At 39.5% G+C, this 26,042-nt stretch overlaps 1 protein-coding gene across 3 annotated transcripts in view; it reads right to left on the reverse strand.

Moving 5' to 3' along the window:
• ablim3 (actin binding LIM protein family, member 3) overlaps positions 1–26,042 on the reverse strand; it is a 305,340-nt gene that overhangs the window by 143,308 nt on the left and 135,990 nt on the right. For all 3 annotated transcript variants that reach the window (XM_059990185.1, XM_059990183.1, XM_059990184.1), the window contains exon 3: positions 16,098–16,281. In XM_059990185.1, the coding sequence (XP_059846168.1) occupies positions 16,098–16,281 (184 nt within the window). The remainder of the gene's footprint in view (positions 1–16,097; positions 16,282–26,042) is intronic.

Below are 26,042 nucleotides of genomic sequence, written 5' to 3' on the forward strand. Positions count from 1 at the left end.
GCTTTCTCTTTCAAAGGAGAAAAAATAGTGAAATGCGTTCAACGCTTAAACGTATGCCAAATTATCCGATTATCCATAAGTTCTCTTCAAACTTTATAACTGTTCAGCTGATCTGCGAGGCAGAAGATATGTTGAATTGTATTCTGTAACTGGACTCATTCAATATCTCACGATGCCTTCTTATTATCAACTCTTCTTCAACACTCACATCAAAAGTATTTTCAAATTCAAAACCTCCCTGACTACTCTGTTGGGCCTTTGTGCTGAGATCAATTGGTGTAAGTGAACCCTTGTGAATGTCCCTCCTGTTCTTGAGACAATTTTTGAAATTACTCATTCTACAAACTCTGATATCTCATTTCTCAACTCTAGCCAGTTGGGTAGTCTCAGCACTTCAATCTGACCTTCCCCATTTGAAATGTTATCAAGTTTTGCTTCACCTGTTCCTTTCACTTTCCCTCCAGATTCAGCTGAAGCAGAATCCGACACACCATGAATCTTCCACGGTTCATCACTTTTGTAGGAATGTGTCATGGAGTGCAGCTCAGAAGAAAATCTGCAAGTTTATGATTCACAGTGAGATCTTATTTGTATTGCATGACTTTTTCTTTGCAGGGCCTCATTCACTGTACGTACTGATTTCCCAGTTTCTATGTTTGAGGCTGGATAATAAAGCAATTACTGACTCCGTTTCATTTCACAGAACCTTTAAAATATAATAACAAAGGTTGAGGACAAATTTCAAAGATGATCTCAACATGAGATATCGTAGCATACCCTCTGTGGTGCCATCAGTGGTAGGCATGACTCCATAGTCATTATGTTTATTATGAAGGGCTCTCCAGTAGTACCAGGAAGTTATCTTCACTCCTCTTATAGTAGTCTGTGTGGACATGCTGGAATGGCTTAATGAGCCACTCCCACATCTGGCTCTCAATGGCTGCTTCTGCAGATATAGCAAATAGTTGACATTTTGGAAATCTCTTCCAGATTATCATTCATGGCAGGCCAACAGACACTTTTGCTAGTTAATATTGTGATATTATCAATATTGATGTCTTAATTTGTAACATTCACCTTGCATTTGAGATTGCTCCTTTTTCAACTGCTGTTGCCAATGCATTAATGCTTCACTTTCTGTTTCTAAGTATTGTAGAAGTCTCTCCTTTATGGCCTTCATTGCGGCTTTAACATTATGAAACTTAGTGGCCTACATTTTTCTAGCCTGCAGTCCTGGGTACAACTTTACATCTTGTTGCTTATTTTGCAGTGGGAACATTTCCCTGATTAAAATGACATGTATATATATATTGCAGAGCATCAACACTCACATCGTGCACTCATCAGAATTCCTTGGTGATTTTGGAAAGCATCCTGTTGATGTTGCATATTCACATATCAATTGTTAGATTTTTTGTATTTAATAATATAGATTGAATTTCCTTGTCTGTTAAACTCATCCACATTACTTGATTTGGGAAGGTTTCAAATAAATACCTTTGCGATATTCTCTTCAATACAACTACAAAATCTCCATTGTTCTCATCTCTATTGGCGTCAGATTCTAACTTTTTATCTTTTCCTGATCTCCAAAGGTGCTGGATTAAAGTGATTCTGCAATCTTTCTATCACCTCATCAAGTGAAATATTTATCTTACAAGATGCTAGGATGATTTGGAAAAGTGGCATGGCTATCCTGCCATCTCCAGGATAAAGCTGTTTCCTTGCACTCTGTTGTGACTTCATTTCGAGTAAAGACCCTTAAATTCAGCAACATTGCTTGGCCTGAAGAACAGCTTTGTTGAACAAAAGAGCTTACTTCAGTAACAAATTACCCAAGTTCCCAATGTAGTCAAATTGGGTCTCAGCTGCCATCTTCTTTCATTCTCACTTCAATGATTCCAAGTCTTATATCTTACAACCTCTGCACCTGCAGCAGAACCAGAGCCCTATCTCTTCAAAACATGCAGGTGAAGTGCATTATAATTAATTGTGTGGCATTGACTTACCTTAACAGCTCAAGCTTGTGCTTGAGGTTATTCAGGAATTCAATTATTTCAAAACCTTACAGCTTCAATTCTCTTCCATTGAGCTCTTATCACAAGTACCATGCGGAGAGGGCAAAGTGGGAAACTTGGACAGATTTAGCAGATATATCTGGTTCATTCAAAGATTTTCCTAGATTGCACACAATGTAAATATAATCTATGTATTATTATAAATCAGTTACTGCCTATAATTAACACTGAGATTGCTATATATTCACTTATTGTTGTTCTTTTCTGGGAGACATTATTGTTTAAACACTTAACTCACGCAGGTTGTGTCAAGCTATACTTTGTTAGGAGTTGGAAGATATTTGGTATGTCACCAAGTAATCTTGCATATTTCTATAGATGCACAAAAAGTACACTGCAGATGCTGTGGTCAAATCAACACATACAAACACACTGGAGAAACCCAGTAGGTCGGGCAGCATCTGTGGAAACGAGCAGTCAACGTTTCGGACCGACCTGCTGAGTTCCTCCAGTGTGTTTGTATCTATAGATGCACAGTTGAGAGCATTCTGACTGATGTGGAGGCTCCAATGCACAGGATTGCAAAAGGCTTCAGAAGGTAATAGACTTTCCAGCTCCACTATGGTCAGCGCCATCCCAACATCACAGACATCCTCAAGAGGCGGTATCTCAAGAAGGCAACATCAATCATTAAGAACCCTCATTATCTAGGACATGCCCTCTTCTTGCTACTATCATAGGGGAGAGGTACAGAAACCTGAAGACCTACACCCGAGAATTCAAGAATAGCTTCTTTCCCTCTGACCTCACGTATCTGAATGCTCCATGACCAGCACCATAATACGTTTTTTTGCATTAGTTATTTAGAAACTTATATTAATTTTATGTCTTTGCACTGTACTGCTGATCTAAAATAGTGATAAAACAAGTTTCTAATTCTGATTCTATCATCAACCTTATAGCAAAGTACACCACTGTGCAAATGACATGGTCCTTGGAGCTATAACTAAATTTATCCAAAATTCTGAGCAAATAATTAAAACGTTTGCAAGTTCTAGAAGGCATGTCTTTATATTTAATTCTGTATATTTATAAGACCATAATATATCAAAGCAGAATTAGACCATTCAGCCCACCAAGTCTGTTCAGCTATTCCATCATGGCTGATTTATTATCTCTCTCAGTTCCATTCTTCAGCTTTCTTCCCATGACCTTTGCACTCTTACTAACTAAGGAACCTATCAACTCCCACTTTAAAGATACCCAATGACTTGGTCTGCACAGCAGTCTGTAGCAATGAAATCCACAGATTCAATGAACTTTGGTTAAAAAAAAATTACCCCTCATCTCTGTTCTAAAGAGACGTCCTTCTATTCTGAGGCTGTCCCCTCTGGTCCTAGACTTGTCCACCACAGGGACCATCCTCTGCACAACCCTTCTATCTAGGTCTTTCAATATTCAATAGATTTCATTGAGATTACTCTCATTCTTCCAAACTCCAGTGAATACAGGCTCAGAGCCATCAAACTCCTATGTTAACTCTTTCATTCCCCGGATCATTCTTGTGAACATCCTCAGGACCCTCTCCAATGCCAGCACATCCTTTCTTAGATAACAGGCCCAAATCTGCTCACAATACTCCAAATACATCTGGCTAATGCAGCATAAAACCTCTGCGTTACATCCTTGCCTTTATGCTCAAGTACTCTTGAAATGAAATGCTAACATTGCATTCGCCTTCCGTACCACCGGCTCAATTTGCAAGTTAACCTTGAGGGTATCCTGTACAAGGTCTCCCAAGTCCCTTTGCACCTCTGAATTCAGAATTTTCTCCCCATTAAGAAAATAGTCTGTGCCTTTATTCTTTATACTAAAGTAATTGACTATAGACTACCCGGCACTGTATTCCATCTTCCACTTCTTTGCCTGTTCCCTTTATCTGTCTACATCATTCTGCAGACTCTGCTTTCTTAACACTCCCTACTCCTCCACATATCTTTGTACTGTCCCCAAACTTGGCCACAAAGCCATCGATTCTATCTTCCAAATCATTGACATATAAAGTGAAAAGCAGCAAGCAGTCCCAACGCCAACCACTGTGGAACACCACTAGTAAACTGGTGGCCAACCAGAAAAGTTCTCCTTTATTCCCAGTCTTTGCCTCTTGCCAGGCAGCCAATCTTTTATCCATGCTTGTATTTCTCCTGTACGACACAAGCTCTTATCTTGTTTAGCAGGCATAGGTGTGATAGTTGTCAAAGGCCTTCTGATAATCCAAGTAAACAACATCCACCAACTCTTTTTTGTCTGTCCTGCTTGTTACATCCTCAAAGAATTCCAACAGATTTTCAGTTAAGATTTTCCCTTAAGGAAACCATGCTGACTTTGGTTTATTTTACCATGTGCCTCCAAACACCTCAAAAACCTCATCCTTAAGAATCGACTTCAACATCTTCCCAACCACAGAGGTCAGGCTAACTTATTGAGTAGCAAATCTAGAGGGGCAACAAAGTTGAAGTCAAAGGTCAGGTAGAGATCAAAAAATCCAGAGAAATCTAAAAACCAGAATCAGAAAACAGGCAGAGTCGATACTCAGAAAGACAGAGTTTAGATATGAATGCTGGAAAGGTTCAGGAAAAACTCACTGGCACAATCTGGCAAAAAAAAACAGGTGAAAACACAGGACTAAAATACACTGAGAAATAAACAGAGAAGCACAATGAAACACTGGCGGCAGGTAATAATAGGAAACCGGTGAGAGGCAGAGTACTCGGTGATACAGGGGCCGGAGTAGAGCAGGGGCGGGAAGAGGAGCATATGGGGGCATGAAAACAAGCAAGAGCACATGGCAATACAAAAACACAGACTGACAACTAAGGGAAACACACAAAAAAACAGAGTTCAGCAGGAGGTACTGACACTAGCTCCATTCTTGAACTGTAGAGTGCAATTTGCAATTTCCTAGTCCTCCAGCCCATTTCAGAATCTTGTGATTTTTGAAAGATCTCTTCTGATGTCTCCATATCCTCCTCAGCTAACTCTTTCAGAACCCTGATGCCTCACAAAGACAGGCCCTTCAGTCCATCTAGTCTGTGCCAAACCATTAATCTCCCTAGTCCCATCGACCTCCTCCAGGACAATAGCCCTCCATATACATCCCACTCATGTAGAGTGCCTATCCCAATTTCTCTTAAGTGTTGAAATCAATCCCACATCCACCATATCTGCTGGCAGCTCATTCCACACAATTGCCACCCACTGAGTGAAGAAGTTCTTCCTCGTGTTCCCCTTAAACATTTCAGCTTGCACCCTTAACCCATAATTTCTCCTACTCTCACTGGAAAAAGCCTGTTTGCAATTAGCTTATCTATAACCCTCATAATTTTAATACCTGTATCAAATCTCCACTCAATCTTTTACGTTCTAGGGAATGAAATCCTAACCTATTCACCCTTTCCCATTAACTTCAGTCCTAAAATCTCTCTGTACTCTTTCGATCTTGTTTACATCTTTCCTATAGGTAGGTGACCAAAACTGCACACACTACTCTAAATTAGGCCTCACCAATGTGTTATACAATTTCAATATAACATCTGAACTCCTCTGCTCAATACATTGATTTATGAAGGCCAACGTGCCAAAGTTCTCTTTACAGCCTATCTACTTGTGAATTCCAATCTACATGTGAAGCTATTTTCAATGAATTATGGATTTGTATTTCCAAATCCCTCTATTCTACATCACTCCTCAGTGCCCTATGCTCACTATTTTAGAGTTACCCTGATTGGTCCTCCCAAAGTTCAACACTTCACACTTGCCTGCACTAAATTCCATCTTGCAAACACGAGGAAATCTGCAGAATCTGGATATTCAAGCAACACACACAAAATGCTGGTGGAACGCAGCAGGTCAGGCAGCATCTATAGGAAGAAGCACTGCTGACATTTCGGGTTGAGACCCTTCGTCAGGACAGGACGAAGGGTCTCAGCCTGAAACGTCGACAGTGCTTCTTCCTATAGATGCTGCCTGTCCTGCTGTGTTCCACCAGCATTTTGTCTAAATTCCATCTGCTATTTTACCAGCTGGTCCAGATCCAGTCTTTCTCACTGTTCACTGCACACCAACCTTGGTGTCATCTGCAAATTTGCTGATCCAGCTTACCACATTATTATCCAGATCATTGACATAGATGACATCAACAATGGACTTCACACCGATCCTTGCAGCACATCACTAGTCACAGGCCTCCAGCCTGAGAAGCAACAATCTACTGTCTGGCATCTCTGTGAAGCCACTGACTAATCTAATTTACCACCTCATCTTGGATACCAAGCGAATGAACCTTCTTGACCAGTCTCTCAAGTGGGACCTTCTCAAAGGCATACTAAAGTCCATGTAGATAACCTCCACAGCCTTGCCTTCATCAACCTTCCTGGTAACTTCCTTGAAAAACTCTATAAGATTGTTTAGACTCGACCTACCTCGCACTAAACCATGTTGACTATCCTTAATCAGTCCAGGTCGAGACAAATACTTATATATGCAATCCTTTAGAATACCTTCCAATAACTTTCCCACTACTGATATCAGTCTCATCGGCCTTTAATTTCCTGGCTCATTACTAGAACCTTTCTTAAGCAACAGAACAATGCTAGCTATCCTCCCATCCTCTTGCACCTCACATGTGGTTAATAATGTTTTAAATATCTCTGCTAGGGCCCCTACAATTTCTGCACCAGCCCACAGGGTCAGAGGGAACACCTTGTCAAGCCATGGTGATTTACCTACCCTAATTTGCCTCAAGACAGCAGACACTTCCTCCCCTGTAATCTATACACGGTCCGTGACTTCACTGCTGATTTGCCTCACTTCTATAGACTCTGTGTCTGCCTCCTGAGTAAATACAAATGAAAAAATCCATTTAAGATCTCCCCATCTCTCTTGGCTCCTTGCATGGATTACCACTCTGATCTTTCTGAGAAGCAGTTTTGTCACTTGCTACACTTTAGCTTTTATTACATCCGGAGAAGCACTTAGGATTCTCCTTCACCTTGTCTGTTAGAGCGATCTCATGTTTTCTTTTAGCCTTCATGATTTATTTCTGAAGTGTTCTCTTGCAGTTCTTATACTCCTCAAGTATTCTCATTGTTCCTACCTGCCCATACCTGCTATGCACCTCCTTCTATTTCTTAGCCAGAGCCTAAATACCTCTTGCAAACCAAGGTTCCCTAGACATGTTATCCTTTTCTTTTATTCTAACAGGAACATACATACTGTACTCTCAAAATTTCACTTTTAAAGGCCTCCCACTTTACAAGTACACCTTTGCCAAAAACAACCTATCCCAATCTACACTTGCCAGCTCTTTTCTGATATTATCAAAATTGGCCTTTCTCCAATATAGAATCAGACATATCCTTTTCCATAATTACTTTTAAACTAATGGCACACTGATCACTATATGCAAAGTATTGCCTTACACAAATTTCTGTCACCTGCCCTGTCTCATACCCTAATAAGAGATCTAGTATTGCACTCTCTCCATTTGGGACTTCTATGTACTGATTAACAGTTGATGAATTCTTTCCCATCCAGCCCTTTTACAGTATGGGATTCCCAGTCCATATATGGAAAGTTAAAATCACCTACTATCAAAACCTTATGTTGCTTGCAACACTTTGTAATCTCTCTATAAATTTGCTCCTCTAAATCTGTTGGGTGGTCTATAATATAATCCCCATAGGGTGGCCATATCTTTCTCATAACTCAGTTCTACCTATGGAGTCTCAGTAGATGGGCTTTCCAGTCTGTCCTTTCAGAGCACTGCCATGCCATTTTCCCTGCCTAGTAATGCCACCCCTTCCACTTGATCAGATCTAAAAGAACAGATCCCTGGAACATTGAGTTGCCAGACTTGCCCCTCCTGCAACCAAGTCTCACTAATGGCTACAATGTCATCAATACATGTGCTGATCTATACTCTAAGCTCATCCACCTCCCCTGCAATACTACCGGCTTTGAAATATGTGCAGCTGAGAACATTGGCCCCACCATGCTCAACCTTTGATTTCTGACTTTGTACGTAGGCTTAACAACATCTGCCTCCATAACCTCGCCACTATCTGTTCTGGCACTCTGGTTCCCATCCTGCTGCAACTCTAGATTAACCTCCTCCTTCCTGCAGCATTAGTAAAATCTTAGTACCCCTCAGTTCAGGTGCAAACTGTCCTTCTGTACACATCCTACCTTTTCAAAAATCTGAAGCTCTCTCCTTAGATCTGCACCATCTCCTTAGTCACATGTTAAACTGTATGATCATCCTATTTCTGGCCTCACTAGCACATGGCTCAGGTAGCAATCTTGAGATCACAACCATGGAGGTCATGTCCTTTAACTTAGCACCTTACGCTCTGAATTCACTTTTCAGGTCACCCCTCCTACACGTGACACATGACTACAACGTGGACTGTGACATCTGGCTGCTCATCCTCCCACTTAAGAATGCTGTGGCCTCGATCCAAGATGTTACTAATCCTCTGACATTTCGGATCGATGTCCAGGACATCAGGAGGTAACATACCATCTACATTGGATGCAATCTCAATAGATCTTCACTTGGCCTTAGTTCACCTGGACAATGCAGACACTTATCTCAGGATGCTGTTTATTGACTATAGCTCAGCGTTTAACACCATTATTTCTACAGACCTAATCAAAAGGCTACAGAACTTGGGCCTCTGTATCACCCTCTGCAATTGGACCCTCAACTTCCTAACCTAAAGACTACAATCTGTGCAGATTTTAGTAACATCTCCACCTTGGTGACAATCATTTAACACTGTTGTACCTCAGAGATGTGTGCTTAGTCCACTGCTTTACTCTCTCTACACCCAAGACTGTGTGGCTGGGCATAGCTCAAATGCCATTTATAAATTTGCTGATGATACAAGCACTGTTGGCAGAATCTCAGATGCAGACCAGAGGGTGTCCAGGAGTGAGACATACCAGCTAGATGAGTGGTGTCTCAGCAACAACCTTGCACTCAGCATCATTAAGACCAACAAGCTGACCGTGGACTTCAGAAAGGATAATGCAAAGAAATACGAACCAGTCCTCATAAAGGGATCAGAAGTGGAGACAGTGAGCAATTCAAAGTTCCTGGGTCTCAATATTTCAGAGAATCTGATCTGATCCCAACATTTCGATGCCGCAATAAAGAAGGCAAGACAGCAACTATATTTCATTAGGAATTTCAGAAGCATTGGTTTGTCACCTAAGACACTCAAAAACTTCTTCAGATGTATCACAGAGAGCATTCTGAGAGGCTGCATCACTGTCTAGTATGGGGGTGGGGTGGGGAGTGTGCTACTGCACAGGATTGTAAGAAGCTACTGAAGGTTGTAAAATTAATCAGCTCCATCATGGGTACTAGCCTCCATAGTATCCAAGATATTTTCAAGGAGCGATGCCTCAGAAAGGTGGTGACCATTCTTAGGGACCTTCAACACCCAGGCCATGTCTTCTTCTCATTGCTACTGTCAGGAAGGAACTACTGAAGCCTAGAGGCTCACACATCAATTCAGGAACAGCTTCTTTCCCTTTGCCACCCAATTTCTAATCGGACATTTAATCCATGAACACTACCTCACTTATTTTTCTGTTTTTGTGCTGTTTTAAATTTAACTATTTAATGTGCACACATATACTTATTGCAATTGATTTATTTATTTATGTTTCTATATTTATTGCATTGTCCTGGTGCTGCTAATTTGACAAATTTCAGGACATATGCTGGTGATATTAAACCCAATTCTGATTCTGAATTCCCTGCTCGTTTCTTTTAAACTCTCTCCTTCTACGCAATCCAACGTTTCCTTGGGAATTAGGGAGTGCAAGTCTGTGGCATCCATCTGTTCCAGGTGACTTATCTGCCTTCAGACCTTTCAGCTTCCCAACCACCTTCTCATTAGTGATAGGAACTATACTCACTTCTGTCCCCAGACACTCTTGAATTTCTGGCATTCTGTTGGTGTTTTCCATGGTGAAGACTGATGCAAAATATTTATATAGTTCAAACGCAAGAAAATCTGCAGACACTAGAAATCTAAGCACCACACATAAACTGCTGGAGGAACACAGCAGACAAGGCAGCATCTATGGGAAAGAGTAAACAGTTGCCATTTCGGGCATTTACTCTTAAATACTGAATGTTTAATCTTTCCATCGATGCTGCCTGGCCTGCTGAGTTCCTCCAGCATTTTGTGTGTGTTGCTTGTATTTATTAAGTTCATCTGCCATTTCCTTCTCCCCCATTACTACCTCTCCAGCATAATTTTCGAGCTTTTTATATATCTGAATAAATTTTTGGTATTCTCTTTTTTTTATTAGTTAGCTTATCTACATATTTTATCATTTCTCTCCTCAAGGCTTTTTTTTAGTTTCCTTCTGTTGCATTTTAAAGGCTTCCCAACCCTCTAGCTTCTCATTAACTTTTGCTATACTCTATGCCTTCTCTTTTGCTTTATGATGTCTTTGATTTCCCTTGTCTGCCCTGGTTGTCTCAACCTCCCTTTAGAATACATCTTCTTCTTTGTTTTGTACAGTATCTTTTCTGCACTTTCTAAATTGCTCCCAGAAACTCCAGCCATTAGTGTTCTGCTGTCATCCCTGCCAATGCCCCCTTCCAATCAACTTTGGTCAGCTCCTCTCTCATGCCACTGTAGTTGTCTTTAATTATGTCTATTCCACGGCATGAAGTAAATGACCCTACCCATCAGATAGGAAACTAGCATTATATTTAACATTAAACAATCCATCATTTCACTGACATCAGTAAGATTTTGCACACACTTTTATTCTCAGTACATCAAGTAGTCTGGATTTTGTTTGCTGGTGACAGTGGCTACGGAGTTAGCTCAGAATTGAAAAGCATGACTGATGTCAAAAAGCTATTTGAGGAATAATTGTCATCCACATGTGTTATCTATAATAACTGGCACAAATTTCATGCTTGGAATAATATTGCCTCACTCAATGTTATGTGACCAATGCTCTGACTGAGCAAAATCTGTTCCAGAGCGAACAGGTGCAGCTGCTCTTACTGGTTCTTGTGTCTGACACAGGCAGACAGCTGCACAGGAGCCAGGAACCCAATCAAGACTACACCAAATTTCTGAAGAATATTGTGCCAGATACTTTTCTGTGCAGTAATCCAATAAATACTTTGACTCCACCACCAGATTACACTGCTTCTCTTTAAAAGTAATTGTAGAAAAGGCACAATTTCTGCACTAAATAACCTAATTTCATAAGTCTATGCCATAAAGTTTAGTTTAATCACAAATTCCTGACTTACATTACAAACGCTTTTGCAATAAGCCAGTGAATATGTATTCTCCTAAATCATGATGGAATAAGTATGAATTGTGTAATCCTTGCAGAAAGAATGACAGATAATCATGATCTAAAACTTCTACAAGGAGAATGAGGGGCTATTGTAAACATATTCCTGACAACTATAATATATTTTGGGACTTTCTGAGTGCAGAAGGTTCAGATAGGGCAGAATTTGTTAGGTGCATTTAGGAGAGCTTCTTAATTCAATATGCAGATAGTCCAACAAGAGCAGGGACTGTATTGGACATGATGCTGGGTAATGAGCCTGGCCAGGTGACCGACCTTTCAGTGGGTGAGCAGTAAAAGAACAGTAGCCACAACTCCTTAAGTTTTAAGATAGCTATAGATAACTATGGACCCTGCTGGAGAATATTACATTGGAGTAGGGCAAATTATGAGAGCATTAGGTAGTAACTATGGGGAGTTTTTTTTTTGGAACAGCTGCTTTTGGGAAAGTCCACATCCAACCTGTGGAGTTGGTTTAAAGTTCAACTGCACAGAGTACAGGACAGGTGTGTTCCAGTCAGAAAGAAGGACAAGGATAGCATGGTAAGAGAACCTTGGATGTTGAGAGAGATGAACAATTTAGTCAAGGAGTGAAAGAGAAAGTATGTAAAGCTTAGGAAGCTGGATTCAAACAGAGCCCTTGAGGATTATAAAGAAGCTAGAAAAGAACTCAGGAAGGGAATAAGGAAAGCCAGGAAGGACCATGAAAAGTTCTTGATAAGTTGGGTTAAAGAGAATCCTTGGACATACATTAAGAGCAAGATGATAACCTAAGGAGAGGATAAAGGGGCGGGGAGAGAGCTTTTGCTTGGATGCAGAGGATGGGTCAGGTCCTTAGTCAGCAGTTTACATCATTATTTAGCAAGGAAAAGGACATGATGGATAGCGAGATCAGTGCTGAACATATTAGTATGCTCGGGCATTTCAAGGTAAAGGAGGAGGTTATGTTGGGTCTTCTAAACAGCATTAAAGTTGATAAGTCTCTAAGTTCATATGGGATATACCCCAGGATATTGAAACAAGCAAGAGAAGAAACTGCTGGGGCCTTAATCAATGTCTTTATGTTTTCTTTAGCCACAGCTGAGTTCCAGAGAAATGGCAAGTAACTAATATTGTTCCATTATTCAAGAAAAGAACAAGGGTTAATCCTGGAAAATATAGAACGCTGAGTTTCACGTCAGAGGTAGTGAAGTTACAAGAGAGAATTATTAGGGATAGGATTTATGAGCATTTGGAGGACCATGGCCCAATTAGGGACAACCAACTTACCTTTGTGTAGGGCAGGTCATGTCTTACTAACTTTTGGCGAGGTGTCGAGGGTGATACATGAAGGTGGAGATATGGATGTTGTTTATATGGAATGGCGTTTGACAAGATCCCTCATGGAAGGTCATCCAGAAAATTAAAATGTGTGGGATCCATGATGAATTGGCCATTTGGATTCAGAACTGGCTTTCTTGTAGAAGACATAGTGCAGTACTCAAAGGGTCTTATTTTAGCTGGAGGCCTGTGATTAGTGTGTTCCAAAGGGATCTGTACTGGGACCTCTGTGTATTGTGATGTATATAAATTACCTGGGTGAAAATGCAAATGTGTGAGTTAGTAGGTTTGAAAAGATTGGTGGTGTTGTGTATACTGTAGAAGACTGGTAAAGAATAGAGCAGGATATAGATCAGATACAGATATGGGCAGAGAAATGGCAGATGGAGTTTAACCCAGACATATGTGAAGTCTTGTACCTTGGTAGGTCAAAAGAGACAGTACACTGTTAAGGGTAAGATCCTTAACAGTGTTGATGTACAGAGTGATCTTGGAGTCCAGGTTCATAGCTACGTGAATGTGGCTACACGGGTTGATAAGGTGGTTAAGAACATAAACAGCATGCTTGCCTTTATTGGCCGAGGCACTGAATTCAAAAGTCAGGATATTATCTTGCAGCTTTATAAAGCATAGTTAGGCCATATTTAGAGTACTGCATACAGTTTAAAGGGCAGTTCCCCATTATAAGAAGGATTTTAGAGAGGATATAGAGGAGGTTTACCTGGATGCTGCATGGCTTAGAGAGCATGTACTATAAAGAGAAGTTGGACATATGTGGGCTGTTTTCTCTGGAGCAGCAGAGGCTGAGACAAGATCTGATAGATGGTTATAAGATTATGAGAGGCATTGATAGAAGTGACAACCAGTATCTTTTTCCCAGAGTTGAAATGTATAATACCAGAGGGTAAGATGGGATAATTTAAAAGGAGATGTAAGGGGCAATTTTTTTTACACAGAGTGGTGGGTGCCTGGAATGTGAAGAAAACACAATAGTGCCTGTATTTCCTTTGGCATCTGTAGAGATTTGGTATGACATCTAAAACTTTGACAGACTCCTATGAATGTGTATTGGAGAGTACATTGATCGGCTGCATCTTGGCCTGGTCTGGAAATGCCAATGCCTTTGAACAGAAAATACAACAAAAGGTAGTGGATTTGGCCTAGTATATCATGAGTAAAGCCCTCCCAACCGTTGAGCACATCTACATGAAGCACTGTCGTAGGAAAGCAGCATCCATCATCAGAGATCCTCACCACTAAGGCCATGTAATTTTCTCACTGCTGCTCTCATATAGAAGGTACAAGGTCCTCAGGACTCGCTCCACCAGGTTCAAGAACAGTTACTACCCACAACCATCAGGCTCTTGAACATAGGGAATAACTACACACTGCCCATCCATTGAGATGTTCCTACAACCAATGATCTCACTTTAAGGATTCTTTATCTTGGTATTTCATGTTCCCTTTATTGATTGCTATTTATTTATATTTGCATTTGCAGAGTTTGTTGTCTTCTGTACTCTAGTTGAACTTTCATTGATCCTGTTATAGTTACTATTTTAAGCAACACACACAAAATGTTGGTGGAATGCAGCAGGCCAGGCAGCATCTATAGGAAGAAGCACTGTCGACATTTCGGGCCGAGACCCTTCGTTAGGATAGGCAGGGTCTTGGCCCGAAATGTTGACAGTGCTTCTTCCTATAGATGCTGCCTGGCCTGCTGCGTTCCACCAGCATTTTGTGTGTGTTGCTTGAATTTCCAGCATCTGCAGATTTCCTCACAGTTACAGTTTTGTAGGTTTGCTGAGTATGCCCACAGGAAAAAGAACCTCCAGGGTTATATATACTTTGCTAATAAAACTTACTTTGAACTTTAATGGGAGTTGTGGTAAAGGCAGATTTATTATAGACATTGACATTTAGATCGCCTCAGGAATGTGAAGAAAATGTTAGTATATGGACATTGTGTAGGCAAAGGGTATTAGTTCAGTTGTCCATTTGATTACTAATTTAACTGGATCAGTACCACACTGTGGATCAAAGGGCCTGTTCTTGTACAGTTCAATGTTCAATATTTGACATTCTAACTCAAACCTTACAGCTTTTGTGCTAAAGTTAGAAATGCATCCACAGCAAAATGATAAGAGTAAGCAACAGCTGGGAAAGGAGATTTATTTAGAAGGAAATGTCTGGAAGTAACTGAACTTGTAAAATACTGTAACATTTTAATTGTCTATGGAATAATTTAGTGAAACAGTTCTCCACTCCAGGTGTGGATATAGGGCACATAATTCATGACATGACAGTTCTAAATGGTCACATCTCCAATGCATTTTTTGAATCAATGGACCTCATCTGTATCCACAGAGCACAAAGCAACTTATAGATATGAGAAAAAATCTTTTCGAGGATGAAGTAGCGATGATGCTGCTTGACAAGGTGTTAAGAAACAGGTGTAGAACCAGCAATGTGTTGTGCAGGGATATGATTATTTTTAGAACAGGCAACTTCAGCAACTGTTCTTTTGCCACCTTGTAAATAGCAGTATCCAGCTATTTGGGTAGTATGACAGAACGAGTAATTCACACTTTAGGTGTGGTAGGAATCTGCCTGAATTGAATGATCAACTAATTCACATACATAACTAGAAACCCAGCACTTAAATAAGGACCCTTGAGAAATTGATGTCTGTAAGTGTTTGAACTGCTCATATTTAATTATACTTAGAAAAATACGGTAAAAGCATTCATAAATTTCAAACAAGCATTTTTTTTCATGTGCTTCCCATCAGCATTGTGGAAAATCTTTGGCTATCATTTCTAGCTGCTCTTGCCAAGTTTGGAAAAGTATTCCATAGCAAATAGCTGCAGGAGAGCTGTCTTTTAGTAGCAGCTGGTCTTTGTCACTTCGGAGGCAGCAGTGGTACTGGATTAAATGGAAATAAAATATAAGAGGAGGACTGTAATGGAGACAAGCCGTTACCTGCTGCAAGACAAAATGAAGAAAAAGAAACTAGGGTGCACACAAGGCCACTCAGGGTCATACAGCTGTCATCAGCCAACATCAATCAGTTTGGTTCTACAATGGCCATCAGAGGATGTCCTATCTGTAGAGGAGAACAGCACCCAACTTTCCCTATAAAACTGAGCACTGCTATCCTCTATTGATATGACATGAGCCTTTTCCACTGAGCTATGGATACCGTCATCAGGCCATTTCATTACATTCTCACAACCTATGTTACCTAAATATTCACAGAGGCATAAATATTATTTAAAATTGGTTGCAAATGCTAAAATTATTTCACAACTCGAACCCTCAAATCACAATTTTCTAATTTGGCTGATGCTATATTACCTGCAGGCTGTGCAGACGAAACACTTTGGATGGAATGTCCTTCCCAGAGCTGAGATCACCTCTCCCCCAATGAACTCCTTACAACTGTCGCAGCGTGTGCCATAGAGCCGCTGATAATCTAGCGTGCAAATATACTCCCCATTCTTGTAGAAGAAGTTTGCTTGGGCCAAGTCAGAGCCGCACACTGTAAAACAGACCAAATTATACCAGGGTGATATAAAACGACACAAAGTGGATAATAATAGATTTTAATGAGAAAGAAATAATGGTCAACTAGCAAATAGATTAGGCAGTACGTGAAAATTAGTAACCACTCCATGATCAAGGTCAGGAGAAGCCTTCACTCAATGACAATCTGACCAACAAAATGATTGAAAGGCTGTCTTGTAATAAAGATTATGGCCAGAAGTTTGTACTTGATTGCATAGATTCTATTGGTGCAACTTGGTTAAAATAGTATTACCAACACAATTTCCGTTTGGTACAAAACAAATTTCTGCAGTCCGCTGCTCTGGATTCCAAAAGCCAGGCCACAATAGCAAAGCAAGGATGCCTATATTTATCAATATCAAAATGCTCTAATTTGCATGCTTTCTGAAAGGTTTAACAGTTGAATAGCTTTGTTTTCATGAAAAGGTTCTAAAATTACATTTTAAGATCTTTAAACATTTTTATTTCACATAAATAAGTTGATTGCAGCATTCTTGACACAATGGTTTTACATATAATTCTTATGAGAAATTTTCAGTAATTTAGTATTTAGAGGCAGTGGATACATACAGTATTTAAAAGTGCTTATTTTTGTGACAAGGGTTTTGATAATCTTGCTGTTTCCATCAGGAAGAAGATACAGGAGCCTCAGGTCTCATACCACCAGGTTCAGGAATGGTTATTACCCCTCAAACATCAGGCTCTTGAACCGAAGTAGATAACTTCACACAGCTTCACCTGCCCACCATTGAAATGTTCCCATAAACTATGGACTCATTCAAGGACTTTTCATCTTATGTTCTCAATATGTATAGCTTGCTTGTTTGTTTTTTTATTATTATTATTATTATTATTTCTTTCTTTTTGTACCTTCACAGTTTGATGTCTTTTGCACACTGGTTGAGTACCCAAGCAGTTCTTCATTAATTCTTTTATGGTTAATATTCTATTATGGATTTATTGAATATGCCTGCTAAAATAGATCACAGGGTTGTATATGGTGATATATGTAATTTGATAATAATTTACTTTGAACCTTGAATAAAATAATTCCCTTGGCTTATGAAATACTGTTTACTCTTGGATGACAAAATTTGTGCACCCCGCTTTGTTCCCTTGCCCATGACTTTGCTGAGCCTGTAAACCAATGAGTTTAGGTTAGTTCCATACATGGTGGCACAAAAGAGTCCAAAGTCAAATCAGCAGGTGTTTGATGTTCTGATTTGCAGCTCTTGACATCCATCACTAGCCTTTCACCCATTTGGTGCAGTAACTGCAGCACCATGCAGAATGATAGAAAAGTAAAAGATTAAAAATTAGGCACTAGAAGTCTGCACAAATAACAGTTAATTATTTTGTAGACTGGTTATGATGAGATATATAAATGCATTTTTCACTGTTCAGTACCAGGCCTGTGAAGGACTCTTTTATACAGTAATTATATGCTCAGCAAATACATTTTATGGTGATTTTCATTTCCCATCATGTTGACGGTGCAGAATTGGGGAAGAGTAATACTACAGTTTTTGGGATCAACAGGGTGGATGTAGTGAGGATGTTTTCCCAGGACGAGGAATCCAAAACTATGAGTTATAGTCTCAGAATAAGGACTGAAATAAGAGGCATCCTGGTTGGCTTTAATTCTATTCCAGACAGAAATGGATATGTTTCTGGAAGTTAGAGGAACAATGTGTATGGGGATAATGCAGGAAAACTGAGGATGAAGATCAGTCATGGTCTTAATAAATGGGGAGTAAATTTGAAATACCAGATAGGTTATGCTTACTCTGATTATTGGCATATTTCTTATGCCAATACATTAATAAAGCAAATTAAGTTAAAAAATATATCAGGAAGTTTCACAGTTGTAATTCAGTCCCAAACAGATGAAACAAAGGGGCAGTGTGTGGTGGATGCAGCAGGTGAACGTGGGTGGTATTTCTAAGCTGTGAAGAAATGTTGCACCATATAACTTTATGGGTGATGTCCTACAGTGAGGTACTTTTTGGCACAGGGGAAAATGTCATAAAATCCATTAAATCAATACTGTAGCCCTATCATAATCTAAAAGAGAAATATTTTTAAATAATGCCTTTACACCAGGGGTGTAACCTAACCTGGGGTCCGTGCACTTGGATGGGAAAAAACTTGTACCTTTATTTTCACTAATCTTTAACGGAAATTTAGTATTTTTCCTTCAGTTATGAACGTAGGCAACAAAACACGGTAGTATTATTAGCATCTGTGACTTTGTCACCAATAGAAATCACAGATAGTTTCACATCATATTACAGCTGTTACAAATATCTCAAAATATCTTTTACGGCATGCTCATCACTACTTTGAAATTACGGTAGTTATTAGACCCGCCACAAGATCGAACATTCCTGACTGCAGATGATCCCGTTAATTAGCTGGCCTACCTATTGGGCAGCCCTCCACGTGGTAGTCATTCAGCCAGCAAGCAGTGATGTGGAGTATTGCACATCTGTGACCCAGACATCTACGTTGTTGTCCATTATTCCCTATCTACAATTGCTTGTTGATCAATGTCTGGAAAGTAGCGAGTTGTATTTTTGTTCATTATTGTTGTTTGCAAAGTTGGACAGTTCAAGTAAGAATTCCTAACTCTCTGTAAGGCCATGTGGCCTTTTGTAATGTCACGTAACTCCATGTGCAACAAAAACTGAATTCCAGGAAGAATACGATGCCTGAGCTACTGCTATAAACATTGCGTCTATCCAAATATCTAAAAGCCATTAAAGGTGTTAAAACTTCAGATAAATTGTTATAACTGTCTTATTTTACTTACTTGGCATACAAATTTCTTGAGTATCTTACCTTTCACTTAATTAATGTACATATTACTTAGCTGATTTTTCAAACAAATTACTTAAAAGTTAATACTGAGTTTCAACACTTGTAATCATTAAAACAGAAAATCCAAATTGTTTGGATGTTCAACATGACATGCATGTTACTTTGTCAAAGATCACCCCACAGTTCAATGTTATTATTCAAGCTAAGCAACACAGCCTTCACACTGATATGTCTTTAAAAAGTAAAATTTAGTTTAACTTGCCTATACATTAAATGTATAATCTTGTTATTTAATGCATTAATAAAGAAGCACGTATTACTATATCACAAATTTTAATTTTGTTAATATTTTGATAAAAATTTCAGTTTAACTGGTATCTTTTGTAATCCTATGTATTCTATTTTACATTGTTAATTACGTTATTCTGAGAAGGGGTCCATAGGCTTCACAGGACTGTCAAAAGTGTCCATGGCATAAAAAAGGTTCAGAACCCCTCCCTGTCTTACACTAATAGGAATCATTATTTTTAAGCATGAAAGGTCAAGTATTTAAAAATTTATCTTTTCTAAGTCCAATACAATGCAAAGTCTTTAGTTAAAAAGACTGGAAGATAGGTAACAGAGAAGTTCATTCTTGCCTTCAAAATCGTATGAGCTTGCCTTCAGTTGCAAGTCAGAAGTTCATGCCCCATTTCTGAAGACCGCGAATGATGCTTTGGTGTAACAATGCTGCCTCATCTCACACAATATGATAAACTGAAATCCAATACACTCTCTTAGAGTGTTGAGTCTGAGAGACGGCACCCAGAGCATTATCTGTAGTTTTGGTCTTGTACCTAAAGGATATACTTGCCACAGAGAAAGTATCTTAAGATTTCAGACAATAACAGAGGGGTTGTATCTGTTGTTCCATCCAGTAAATGACAAAAGAGTTGGAACATTCAGTCAAGAGGAAGGAGGAAGTATAATTAAGGTTCAGGAAGCAAAAATCTTGAGCGATATAAGGTAGCCAGGAACATTAAGATGACTAGAAGGGTACATGAGAAAGCCTTGCTGAACAGGATTAAAGCCAACCCCAAGGCATTTTATGTGTACTGAAGAACAGGAGAATCTCTATATCAGGGATAAAGGAGGAGGTGTGCCTGCAGCTGGAGGACATAGGAGGGGCCCTTAATGAATATTTTACTTCAGTATTCCCCATTGAGAGGGACATTGATGAATCTGCAGTCAATATAGAAGAGATTAATGTGTTGGAACTTGTCAAAGTTAAAAAAGAGGATGGACTAAAGCTTTTGAAAAAAAAACATTAGGATAGATAAGTCCTCAGGACCAGAATGGAAGCGATTGCTGAAACAGTTGCAATGATCTTTAAGTAATCATTGGCCACAAGAGCAGTATCAGAAGACTGGAGGATGCCAAATGGTTTGATCAAGAAAGGAAGTAAAGTAATACAGGGAATTATAGACCAGTGAGCCTTTCATCAGTGGTGGTTAAAATATTAATGAGGATTCTTACAGAGACAGGATTTATGAACATTGGGAGAAGCATCATCTGAGTAGGGATAGACAGCATGGTTTTGTAAGGGGCAGGTCATGCTTCACAAGCTTGATTGGTCTTTATTTATTTATAAATGGCTTAGAAGAATAAGTAGAAGGGTGGGTTTGTAGATGACACAAAGGCTGATGATATTGTGGACAGTGTAGGTTTGCCATGGTTACAATGGGACATTGACAGGATGCAAAGCTGGGTTGAGGAGTAGCAGATAAAATTCCATCTGGAGAACTGTGAAGTTAAGTTTGTAAGGTCAAACTTTTAGGCAGAGTACAAAGTTAATGGCAGGATTCTTAGCAGTGTGGAGGAACAGAGGGATTTTCGCATCCACATCCATAGATTTCTCAAATTAACAGCACAATTTGATAGGGTGGTTAAATGTCCATGGTGTATTTGCCTCCATTAGTTGGGGATTGAGTTCAAGAGCCACAAGGTAATGTTGCAGTTCTATGAAACTCCAGTTAGACCACATTTGTGTACAGCTCTAGTTGCCTCGTTATAGATAGGATGCAGAAGCTTTAGAGAGGTGCAGAGGAGATTTACCAGGATGTTGTCTGGAAAGAGCATGTCTTATGAGGAAAGTTTGAGCAAGCTGTGGCTTTTCTCGTTGGAAAGGAGGAGGATGAGCGGAGACTTGACAGACGTATATAAGATGATAAGAGGTATATTTAGAATGGACAGCCAGTGTCTTTTCCCCAGGGCAGAAATAGCTAATATGAGAGGGCAAGCTTTTAATGTGGTTGGAGTAAAGTATAGAGGGGATGTCAGAGATAGTTTTTTCTTAACAGAGAGTGGTGGGTTCATGGAATTGCCAGGAATGGTGATAAAGGCAGATACATTAGGGATATTTAAGAGATACTTAGAAAGATACATGGATGAAAGAAAAACAGAGGGCTATGTGGGAGGGAAGGGTTAGCTTGATCTTGGAGGAGGCTAAAAGACTGGCACAACATGTTGGGCCAATGAGCCTGCACTGTGCTGTACTGTTTTATGGTTATACTCTAATTATGCTTGAATCAGTATAATTTAAAACACAAATTTTGTACATTGAGGTATTGCTGGCTAAGGGAGGTTGCTGCACAGTGACTATCCTTTAAAAGTAACTTGTCAAATGTAGAGTGCTTTCCGATGACCTGAAGTTGTGAAGCAGCCAACTCATTTTGTTCTTTTCGTCCCTCTTCCCTTAGTTCTTTCTTTCCTTCTTTTGTTCTTTATTTCCCTTATTCTCTGCAGCTATAGCTTAAAGTTACAAATATAATGCACAGAGTGTTATGTGAGCAGAAACTCAATGTTTTATGAATTAAATCCAAAACAATTATTCAAAAAGATAAAGCAAAACAATCACTTAATTATACATACAAAAGACTACCTAAATCTTCACTGGTTTTGTAACACTTCCAGACCTTGGGAAGTCAACAGTTAACATCATTGTTCAACTTTACAATCAACTAAATATTTCACCTTGAAACTCCTGCAATGAGAATAGTGTGTACACATTGAAAATTAACAGTAAAAGGGCAAGAAGAGTTTACTTCGCTGTGATGAATGTATTTACCTCTAGTGGAAGCATGCCTCAGTCTCTCAACTATATTTAATATCTACTCATTTATTAATTGAAGAGTAATTGCACATGTTATTATATGGTACACTAGGATCTGTAAAGTAAAATTATGAACCTGAGACCATCTAAAAGAGACTGTAATCTCTCTCACTTAAACTGTCAATTCAGATAGATGAAGTGAAGACTTTGCTGGTGTCTTATATTAAAAAAGGTGATAGCTTCACTCATCAGCTTTCAAATATAACTCAGTGAAAATGAATTTCTTGAAGCAATCAAGGTGCTTTGTGGATATCAAAAGCAAGAAAGTCCTCAAAGGCAGGAAATAAAGAGTTCTGTATGACTCAGGATTTAGGAGCTGAAGGCACAATGCAGTTGCTGGAACGGCATTATTAAATAATAACTTTTTGCTTTGCCAATATTTTTCATTAAGCCATCTAAAGGGATTTATTTCTATTAAATGTCATGATGCCATCAATGCAAGCGCTGTGAATGGCAGTTGTGCTTATTTTTCATTCTGTCTTCTCTGAAAATAATTTCTTACTGCAAGATTCTATGTTCAATAGCTGCATCCATTGTAAATACTGATTTTTAAAAAATCCTGCTTGAATTAGACTTCCATTCAGTATTCAAATCTCACAGTTATTATAGACTGCGGCTTGAATGCAGATCTGTCCTTGTATTGCAGGGATAGAAGTACTATCATGAGGATTAAATGTTAAATGACAGTTATGCCCTGTTAAATAATATTAAAAGGGTGACACTATTGCAGATATGATGTCTCATGTAACATCCAATAGAAGACACCTCTAGCAACAGGAGGCAGTTCAGTACAACAGTGAAATGCCAAACAACACTGCATTTTGTATTTTGGAATGAATATTGAACACACAGAATATGAGCTGTTTAAAATGTTTAAAATTTGGTCCAGAATGTGAGGTTTGATGCCAAAAATGCACTTTCCTGTATCTTACACTCATTAGCATTCCATTACCGAAGTGTCTTCTAATGTATTAGATACAGAAAGGAAAACTCCCACAATACTTCATCCTAAATGTATCACAGCCATGGTTACTCTTAAAATTTGAATACTATTTTTCTATGAAGATCTCATTCTTAATGAATATCTCATTCAGGTTATTTGGAGGTTAGAACAACTCAAAGTGCTCTCAAAAGATTCCATTTTTATCAAATTGGAATAGACTGAGCCAAAATTCATCCATTTCTGCTTCTCATCATTAATTCAACTGTTCCCTGTAGATAATGTCCTTTGAATAATCGTTGAATTGGGTAACATGGAAACAGTCTAGTCAGTACATCCCATACATGCTGACCAGTGGGCACCCTTCTGCGTTAACCCCATTGTCTGCACTTGATCTGTAGCCCTCTATACAAAGCAACCCTGTTGTCAGTGACCCAGCATCAGCCACTCTCTCAGGCAGTTCATTCTAGGTACTTATCACTCTCTGGTTGAAGGAGGTTGCCCTTATATCTCCTCTGAATCCCTTCCTCCTTCCTGTCTACTTATGCCCTCTGGTTTTATTTACGTCTGAAATGGGGAGAAAATACCTGCAGTCTATCCGATGGTGACAAAGAGGTGTTCAGGAGTGAGGTAGATCAGGAGCGGTGTCACAACAACAACCTCACACACAATATTGGCAAGCCTAAGGAAATGATTGCAGACTTCAGTAAGGGGAATTGGAGAACATACACCAGACTTCATCAGGAGGTCAGTAGTTGTAAGTAAGCAGCTTCACGTTCCTGGCCCTTAACAAATCAGAAAATCTATTCTAGGCCCAACTCATTGATGTAATCACAAAGAAGGCACATGAGCACCTGAACTTTGTTAGGAATTAAGATTTGGTACGTTACCAAAGGCTCTAGAAAATTTATACTGACATCTATTGGAGAGCATTTTGACTGTCTGCACCTCTGACTTGTGTCAAGGCTCCAATGCACAGGATCAAAAGAGGGTGCAGAGGTTTGTAGATTCAGGCAGCTAGATTATGGGCACAATCCTCCCCACTACTGAAGACATATTCAAAATTTGGTGCCTCAATAAGGTGACATCCATGACTAGGGACTCCCACCATCCAGACACCCCTCTTCTCATCAACCAATCTGAAAGGAGTTACAGGAGCTGAAGACTCACACTCGACGATTCAGGAACAGTTTCTTGCCCCCCCTCCCCCTTACATCAAAAGATCCATGAACGCAATAGCAGTAGTTTGGTATTCCTTTTATCGTTTTTGTAATTCAGAGTATCTCCTATCTTTGCACTGAATTGCTGCTGCAAAACAACAAATTTCACTCCATGTAAGTCAGTGATAACGAATCTGATTTTGAATTTTATATACCTGTCATGTGCCTTCTTGATCTTCTCTGCTTCATGGACAGCCAACCTGGAAACTGCAGTTTGTCCTCCCAACCAATATTCTGGTAAATCTCCTTTGAACTATCTTCAGCTCCATCACATCTGTCCTATGTCACAGTGACCAGAATGGCACTCTTGTTGAGGTCTAACCAAGGTATCATCAAGTTAGAACATAACCTCCCTATTTCTGTTATCAATGTCTCAACTAATGAAGGCCAGTATCCCATACACTTTCCTAACCACATTGTCTGCTTGCATAGCCACCTTCAAAGATTGATGGACTTATACTCCCGAGATCTGTCTGTTCTTTAATACTCCCTAATTCCCCGTCATTTTCAGTGTGTATCTCAACCTCATTAATGCTCCCAAAATAGATCACCTCACATTTGTCTGAATTAAACTCCATCTGTCATCTGTCAACCCAGTTCAACAACACTGATTATTTTTCTGCAACCTAAGACTACCTTCTACACTAGCAACTACTCCACCAGCCTTCTTGTCATCTGTTAACTTAATAATTGTTTCTAATATCTGTAACAATGTCATTGACCTTTATTAAAAATGGTCACTGTCCCAGCTCTGATCCTTGTGGGATGCCGCTGGTCACTGGCATCCAATGAAAAAAAAACTATTCTTTATCATCACTCTCCTTCTACTGCAATTGCCAGTTTTGGATCCAGTTCACCAACTTATCTCAGATCCCATAGGTCCTAACCTTCTGAACCCGTCTCCCATGTGAAAACGTGTCACAAACTTTATTAAAGTCCATATAATCAGATTCAGAATCAGGTTATTATCACTGACATATGCTGTGAAATGTGTTGTTTTGCAGTGGCAGTACAGTGTAATACATTATATATATATAAAATTAATTACAATAAGAAATACATATATATAAACATTTAAATTAGAAGTGCAAAAAGAAAGCAAATAGAGTGAGAACATTTACTGCCCCACCCTCACTGAGTTCCTTGGAGTGGTAGAATTTACTCTTGACAATGACATGTTGATTGTTTCTAAATAATCCCCACCTTTCTAAGTGTTCATTCATCCTCTCCCTCATAAGTTTTCTTTTCCCCTTGTCTCTTCCCTGATGCCAGTATCTGGTTTGAAAATCTATAGCTTTCTGACTCTTCCCTGTTACCTTTCCTGGAAAGAGGGACCTCGTTTGCTGTCCTCCTGCACTTCTGTGTCCTGCAAAGATTTCAAAACCTCAGCCAGAGCCCCGGCAACCTCTTCCTTTGCTTTCCAGAGCAATCTGAGACAAACCCCATCTGTTTCTAGGCCTGCCAAAGCATCAGGTATACATAATTCTCTTGTCGACTCATCCCTCTCTACTGAGCTCCCTCCAGACAAGTGGGACAAATGCTACACCTGTCCCTCACCACCATTACAGGCCCCAACCAGTCCTTCCAGGTGTGTCGGACCTCCC

Source organism: Hypanus sabinus, chromosome 15 (genome assembly GCF_030144855.1).
Source record: "Hypanus sabinus isolate sHypSab1 chromosome 15, sHypSab1.hap1, whole genome shotgun sequence".
Lineage (NCBI taxonomy): Eukaryota > Metazoa > Chordata > Chondrichthyes > Myliobatiformes > Dasyatidae > Hypanus > Hypanus sabinus.